An 8,075-nucleotide genomic window follows, 5' to 3' on the forward strand; every position below is an offset into this window, starting at 1 on the left:
TCAAAGCCTGTTAAAAAAAAAGAAAAAGAAAAAAGAAAAAGTCTCTTGAAACCAAAACCAAAGCGAAAATGCATTAGATAAAATTCCCAATGAGATCACGAGTCCTAGAAAAACTGAAATGCCAGAAATAATGTTAAAATGCAGATTACAGGAGGAGAAAAGCCAGAAAAGTAAGCAAGATATACAGGTAAAGAGCTCTAGGTTGCAAATTATTGCCCGCAGGGGCTCTTTGCATGGTTTGTGAAAGTATAGCGCCTAACATAATAGGACATGGCCCTCGATCTAGCCACATATAAACAATAATAGATGCTTAACAGCGTCTTACAGATAACAGCTAACAGCGCTGATTACTTTCTGTTTATTGCAGAGAGCAGCACTTGTGGAAAGAGGAGGCAGAGGCAGGAAGGCAAGAGAGAGGCAGACCCAAAAGCTATCACAGGCTACAGCAGTTACTCTTTCACCCTCACAAACACTGTGCAGCACAGCTTGACAGATGACAAACAGCTTCAAGCATGTTGGAGCTGTCATTTACATCCATGCCTGAGAGTTGCATCTGGATGGCTATTGCCATCCCAGCATAAGCAACAGTTGAGTATTCTGTCTATGCTGACAGAAGCATTTCAGAGGCAATTATCTTTCTTTCTACCGAGCAATCCCTTCAACCATCAGAGCAGAGAGGCCTCCCCAGATATCCCCTGACAATTTGGATTCAAAGGATGGAAACAAAACCCCAATGCTCTCCTCTTGAGTAGTTTATCTTCTTTTCATACACTGTAGATGTGCTCGGAAGGCTCGTAGCAATGAAAAGACAACAAATGAAGCAGGTGAGTCTTCCCTCTATTTTTCTTTTCACTTTCCACGTTCCTTCCACTTAACAGAACTTGCTCCAAGGCAATAATTATTTCAGTGGTGGTACTAATAGGTTTCGTCCAGCATCAGCTACGCAGCTGTCTAAGATGCGCCTGTGGCATTACACGAGGGACATGGGAATATGTAACACAGTATATAGGGGAAAGATTATAAGCACATTTCAGTTGCTACGCACTAAGGTTGGAGGTAAAGCGTATTATGTCAGACATCAAAAATAGCTGTTCAGCTATTCTGACAGCACAAGAGGGCCTAGGGTCGATGTACTGATATGCTGCAGTAAAAGAGAAATTCAAAAGTACTGATATAAGACAATAAAGCCTTCCCCACGCCATTTCCTTTTCACAGAAAACACTACAGGCCATCTTCAGAGCACCAGCATGCAATTGGCATTCAGTGACCCGTTTTCATCATTTGCACTACATATTAGCAAATACAATGGTAGGACATATTATCAGTTCTTCTTTCAGCTTCATCTGCATTTTAAATACAGCACCAGGTGAGAGCAGTAGCAAAGAAAAAGCCTGCAAAGCACTTAAGCTAGTCTAGAATCTTTCAAGAGAAACTGACAAGCAAAACGGAAGTCTACTGATACAAGAAAATAGTCCTTTGCACCAGTAGTGAATTACTCAAAAAGTTGCAGAAGCAGGTCCAAAGAAAATAACTGAAATATGTCAATTAAAATTCAGCAGAAGACTTCCTGTATACTAAGCAATACATTTATTTCATAGTAAAATGCCCATAGCCAGACCAAGGCACACTCTCTCACACAGCAAGGCATTTTAGTCATGGATTCCAGAAAGACAAAAATTTTACTTAAAACACCTGAAACGTTCTCATGACCCTACATTTACTCTTAATTGGTATTTTTAATTTGTTTTAATTTCATATTTTTCTGTAAAATGCATGACGGCAACAAAGTAAAGATTAAGAAATTGAAGGTTATTATCAAGAAATAACTATCTACAATATTTTACACTGTTAACATACTCTTCCCAATACAGAGAATACTGTGTATTGTGACCTCGAATACCAAAACAAAATCAAAACAAGACACACAAAAGAAAAAGAAGAAATACCATAAGTGGAAGCTAGAAGAAAATTCATTCCTTCTCCTGCCCATCAACACCAAATAAACTAGGCAGAAGGGCAGTCAAATTATGGAAATTGATGTCATATCAATTGGAAAATCAACTCAGCCCATACAATGAGCAGTAATTGCTCTCTACCAAATTCATGGGTCCGAGCTGTCTGTTTCCCATCTGCTCCTACACAATTTAAGCAATTCTGAACTTTGGTCTCCATTCCCAAATGTGTCACAGATTTATTAACATGTCAGGGGCCAATTCTTAAAACTCTCCACTAAGGTAAGCTATTAGGAGGAGTGAAATTTCTACATCTATAATTGCCAGGCCAGGAAAATTCAAGGAGGACAATCACACATGACCTTACTGAACCCACCATGAAAAATTCATAAGACAACAAAACACACACCCCTACTTCTAAAAAAAGAGGTCATTCTGTTCTCTCCTTGCACTTGTATAAAGATATGTTTAGTACACAATGCAGACTACTTACAGAGCTTACAAAAAATTTTAATTTGTAGTTGGTTTTTGCTAATACAATGAGCTCCACCACGCATCTTAACTCCTGCTCGATAAGGACTGGAATCCTCCAGTAGCATATATGGGGTGGCTAAGTCTTTGAATGCTTTTCAGGAATGAAAGGGACTACTACAAATAATTTTTGCATACAACAGTTCAGTTGTAAACTGGTCATCAAATATTCTAGTATTATCTAACAATTTTCTCATTAGATAAAAAGCTAATTATAATTAATTCCAAATGTATTTAGTAATTTGTAATTTTTGTTACCTTAACAGAATTTATACACTATTTAAAGATGCAGCTGCTCACACTCTCACAGGAAAGTACAATGTTCTCACCCTTGAATTACACCAATGGCAATGAGATCTTGTAAACGAAAACCAGCCTAAGATCCTACATGACAGATGATGACATAAGCAAACTTCAGGTCCAAATTTCAGATCTTACAAAATATTCTCTAATATTTATTGACAAAGTATTTTCCAGATTAACGTATGTCTTAAGGTATGACTGATCCCTGCTTACATCACATGCAATCTCTCAAGTAACAGTATCTTGGGTTACTCTCTCTGTTTTGGTCAACAACTTGTACTGTGATATTAGAGAATTCATTTCACTTGTCTAGAATATTCTCATCTCTAACATGGATGGAATACTTACCATTGCCAAGAACTTTGAAGTTCATAAGAAAGGCTTGCTATATATTTTTAGATATAGTCATACATATAAATTAATGTTATTACAGAAAATCCACGTTATATTGTATTATAAACTACTTTTGCTACATCTAAAACTACATAGACTTTACTCTCTTTATAAATAATCTGCATTATTCTTCACCATAATGTCACTTCAGATTCTAATGGATTTTCATTTGGTGGAGCATTTTAGCATTGGCTCTATTGTTGCAATATATAAAAATATCATTTTGACAATGATCAAATGCCTGTCGATGGCATAAATACAAAACCCATATATGTATAATCATATAAAATCTACAATGGTTAGCTACATATATAACACAGATAGTACTAAAATGTAATTAGTATACTCCCTACAACAGATAAAACATTTTTGCGTTATTTAAAAACACTAATTCTTAGCCCTTGTGGTAAAATACTGAAGTAAATCAGTAAGTTTCTGTCCTCTACGTAACAGCAAAACCTATACAGATAAGAGAAAATTTCAGTTGCCCCTTATTTATCATAAGTGCACCAAGTCCCACTGTCTTTCTTGACCTGTCACTAAGCTGTAAGACCCGGGTATGCTCCTAAGTTTTTGATTCCAGACGTGCACCCTGAGCATGGTCTGGCTTAACACAAACAGAGGGGTGTGCAGCAGAGGAACAAAACAGAGGTGTGTGTGCAGCAGCCCCTTGGTAGCCCCTGAGGGTGCGCAGGTTGGAAAAAAAGCCATAGTAGCTCTAGCCAGGTCTATAACCCAGCTGATGGGGAGACTGGGAAGACAGAAGCATCTTCTGCATAGTCTACATTAATCTAAAAGAAGAATACTTGCTCTACTGCCCGTACATTAAAGATAACAATAAATTGGAATAACCGGAATTGTTGCCTCATGAAGAAATACTGACAGAGGTGAAATCCAGAACATCTATTTACTCTACTGGAATATTAAATCGCAAAGCACGAGACTAAGTGGTAAAAGGGGAAATGAATACCCTATACAGAAAAAAACCACAGCATTATTTCTAAAGAATTACTAACAGTTCATCATATTTAGAAACCTTACGTGATTAGAGATCAACATTCACAACAAAATGGGGTAGAAATCTATATCAGACTGACAAACTGAATTACAGAATAGATCCTGATGTTCTACAAAAAATATGAAGAAAGAGTAAAGGTGCCATCCAAGAGTACTTCACTCTAGTTTACAAAAGTTGAAGGTCTAAACATGGCCAGCAGAAAAAATGTTTTTTTTTTCAAATGCCTATGACTTATACTTGAACATCTCCTAATACATTATGTGTGTCAACAGTTGAATAACCATGTGCACTCCTATGACTGAGACCTGTCTCTATAGCAAGCCCGCCATAGGAAATCCGCCATTGACTAGATAGGTCAATTTAAGGGCGGGGGGGTGAGGGGGGATCAAAGAACAGAGCCTAGATAAACAAGCAATCTGACTTCCTATATGAAGGTCCTACATTAGACTTCAAATATACACCTGGAGCCCTACAAACTGTGGCAGCACAACCGATGATGGAACCCATGTGCGTCACAGCCTGCAAGAAACAAGGTGACCCATAATAGTTTGCAAACCCATATTTATTTCTAGTGGAGTAAAGATTAGGAAGCATGAAGAGGACCAGCTTCACAGTAAAGATTTACCAGCTTTGAAGGCATCTGAATCTGCTAAAAACAAACAAAAAAAGGAAGACAGCATAGTATCAATCTCACCACTATATGTGCTTCCACTAAAGAAATGTAATAAATACATGCAGAAGTAAAAAGGATGTTAAGGTGAATTTAATAAAATACTTTTTCTTCCATCAGCAAATAACAAACTCCTCACAAAGTAAAAAAAAAAAAAAATTTCTCTAAACCACTGTTATTTTTAAATAGACATTAGAAAATTGGGAAACATGGAAGACAACACTAATGTTGTTCCAAAATTTCAAAAGGGTAAGTATCAATATGCTGAGATAATGAAATGGCAGGTGCAGGTTTTAGTCAATGAATTTAATACAGACATAGAAGTAACAAGAAGAAATCTGAGTTCAAAGAATACATCTTTCTGTAAGATTACAAGATTGTGGATAAAAGTAACTGCTGCCTCTAACAGTGTGCTGGAGATTTGTTACTTAACTATATCTGTCACTCAGGAAAACAGCATTGTTTACTAATAATAATAGTACTAGACATACTAAATCTACTACAGATAGGCTCAAGATCTTTAAACATACCTACAATACTGACTCATCACAGAAAATTGTTGCTAGTTCAATGTCGCTAATATTCATGAATACCCTAACAGAATAACATAACGAGCTGGGTAACTAATAAAGTTTACCATTATTTACTATTTCATCAACTTCTGGGCCATCTGCAATGACCAGAAAAAGCCAACTAATGTGAGCACAATTTTTTAATTGGAAAGCAAGACCATGCATCTCAGAAAGATAACATGATAGTTACAGAGCAATGGGCTGTACTTGCCAAACTTGTATCATCCTTGTCCACAGCACTGGTGCTACTCTGAAATACTGTGCCTGGTTTCATTACCCATGTATACATAAGAAGCAAGGGTCTGCTGAGCATAACACACTTCTTCACACTTGCAAGCAATGAATGTTGCCTGAAAAACTGTTTTGAAGTGACTGTTAACTTTGGCTCTATTTGCATCATATTTAAATTAACGTCATCTGTGAAAATGATGGGTGAGTGAGGTTAAATTCCAATTCTCTGTCTCATGAGATTTTAAATAGGCCAATTCAGTAGGGGGTGGATATTAACCCACATGTATGGACAAAGAACCAGACTGTTGTACATGCTCGGTGTTCCTCCAAGGTCAACCGTCGTAAGGCAAAGGCTTTTTGCTCAGTACAAGAATAATCAGGTTAAGTTTTAAGCCTTTGAGGAATGATTACTATTATAAACATTAAATCAGTTGTGTGCATTACACTAGTTTCTCAGACCAATGTATATTGACCATGCTGTATACCAATATAAAGCAACACACACTGCAAGTCAAAGAAGATTTCAGCATCACGTTTTGGGGTTTTCGCACCACAACTTAAAAGGCAAGTACTCCTGACGGGCTGCGAGGCGCAGCCAAGGCGTGCAGCGGCTGCACCTCGGACAAGCCCCAGGCTCTCCCCAGCTGCGCAGAGCTGCGAGGCGCTCGGGCCCGCAGGCCTGCCGGGCCCGCAGGCCGCCGCGGCCCTCGCCCGCCCAGGCGCTTCACCTACTGCCAGGAAACACTCCCCTTGCCCAGCCCGGGCACCCCAGGCCGTCCTGCCCTGCCCCTCTGTGACCCCGTCCCGCGGACCGAGCTCAACACTGCCCCCCACATGGGGGGCACCGCTCACGCGACCCGAGCGGCTCCCCCCCCGCCGCCGCCCGGCCCGCGGTGCGGCGGGCCCGCCTTAGCCGCAGCGCACAGCCCGCCCCGGCACGGGGGGCCGTTAGCGGCGGCTGTGGCGGCGAGGGTGGGTCGGCTGCCTCCCGGCCGGCGCCCACCCGCGCTCCCGCGTTTCTCCGCCGTGACGGGCTGGCACCGGGCAGCGGCACCGGGGAGAGGCGCCACGGCCCCCGCCCGGTCCCGGCGAAGGCGCGGGGACAAGGCGGCGCGCTCCTCCCTCGCTGCTCGCCTGCCCACCCCACCCCGCACGTCCTTCCCCAGTCAGCCCCTTCCTCCCGCTCCCCAGAGCCTTTTCCTCTCCCCCTGTCTCCTCCTCCTCCCCCCCCCCCCATTTTAAGGTAACTCCCAGGAAACGTGCAAACCTGTAATTTTTACCTTCTTTGGCTTTTTTCCTCCTTGCCAGCGTGCCGCCGAGCTTGCCCAGGAAGGAGTCATCTTTCTTTCTGGACGGGGGAGATTTAGGGGTGGGGGACTTGGGGGAAGAAGGGGACTTCTGGGGGGAGGTTGCCATGATGGCCCAGCTGCCGCCGGCGCTCGGGGATGGAGCAGACGGGTCCGAGGCCCCGATGCCGTGGGAGGCTGCTCCCGGCTCTGAACGGAAGCGGAATTATTTCAAGCATTTGAGGCAGCTCCTGCTCCGCTCTCCCGGCTCTCCCGCTCCTTCCCTCCCTCCCGCCCGCCCTCCTGTCCGCTCGGCGCTTGCCGGGGAGGGCCCGCTCCCTCGCACGGCTCCCGCCGCCGGCCCCCTCCTCAGCCGAATGCCCCCCCCCCCCCCGCCCAAAGGCCGCCTAACGTCCACCCCCGCCAGCTCAACGGCCCCCTCTCCTCAGCCCAACGGCCACCCCCAACGGCCCCCTCTCCTCAGCCCAACGGCCACCCAACGGCCCCCTCTCCTCAGCCCGACGGCCACCCAACGGCCCCCTCGCCTCAGCCCAACGGCCGTCCAACACCCCCTCTCCTCAACCCAACAACCGCCCAACAGCCACCCCTCCCAGCTTAATGGCCCCCTCTCCTCAGCCCAACAGCTGCCCGATGGCACCCTCTCCTCAGCCCAACAACTGCCCAATGCCCACCCCCTCCAGCTCAATGGCCCCTTCTCCTCAGCCCAACAGCCACCACTCCTCAGCCCAACGGCCAGGCCACGGCCCCCTCCCAGCCCAATGGCTGCCCAACGGCCACCTCTCCTCAGCCCAACAGCTGCCCAGTGGCCCACTCTCAGCCCAATGGCTGCCCAACAGCCCCCTCCACTCAGCCCAATGGCCGCCCAACAGCCCCCTCTTGGCCCAACAGCTGCACAACAGCCCCCTCTCCTCGGCCCAGCTGCCACCCAACAGCCCCCTCTTCCTAGTTCAACCACCACCCAGCGCCCACCCCCTCCAGCTCAATGGCCACTTCTCCTCAGCCCAACGGTCACCCATCACCCCCCTCTCAGCCCAACGGCCTACCCAATAGCCCCCTCTCCTCAGCCCAATGCCTGCCCCTTCCAGCTCAATGGCCCCC

General features: G+C 44.7%; 1 protein-coding gene across 1 annotated transcript in view; it reads right to left on the reverse strand.

Moving 5' to 3' along the window:
• The window catches only part of PARVA (parvin alpha), a 64,687-nt gene extending 57,601 nt beyond the window's left edge, over positions 1 to 7,086 (reverse strand). Inside the window, exon 1 of the mRNA XM_075712691.1 lies at positions 6,951 to 7,086. Within this exon, the coding sequence (XP_075568806.1) occupies positions 6,951 to 7,086 (136 nt within the window). The remainder of the gene's footprint in view (positions 1 to 6,950) is intronic.
• Positions 7,087 to 8,075: the final 989 nt, after the last annotated feature.

This window comes from Pelecanus crispus, chromosome 6, assembly GCF_030463565.1.
Source record: "Pelecanus crispus isolate bPelCri1 chromosome 6, bPelCri1.pri, whole genome shotgun sequence".
In the NCBI taxonomy this organism is placed as follows: Eukaryota; Metazoa; Chordata; class Aves; order Pelecaniformes; family Pelecanidae; genus Pelecanus; species Pelecanus crispus.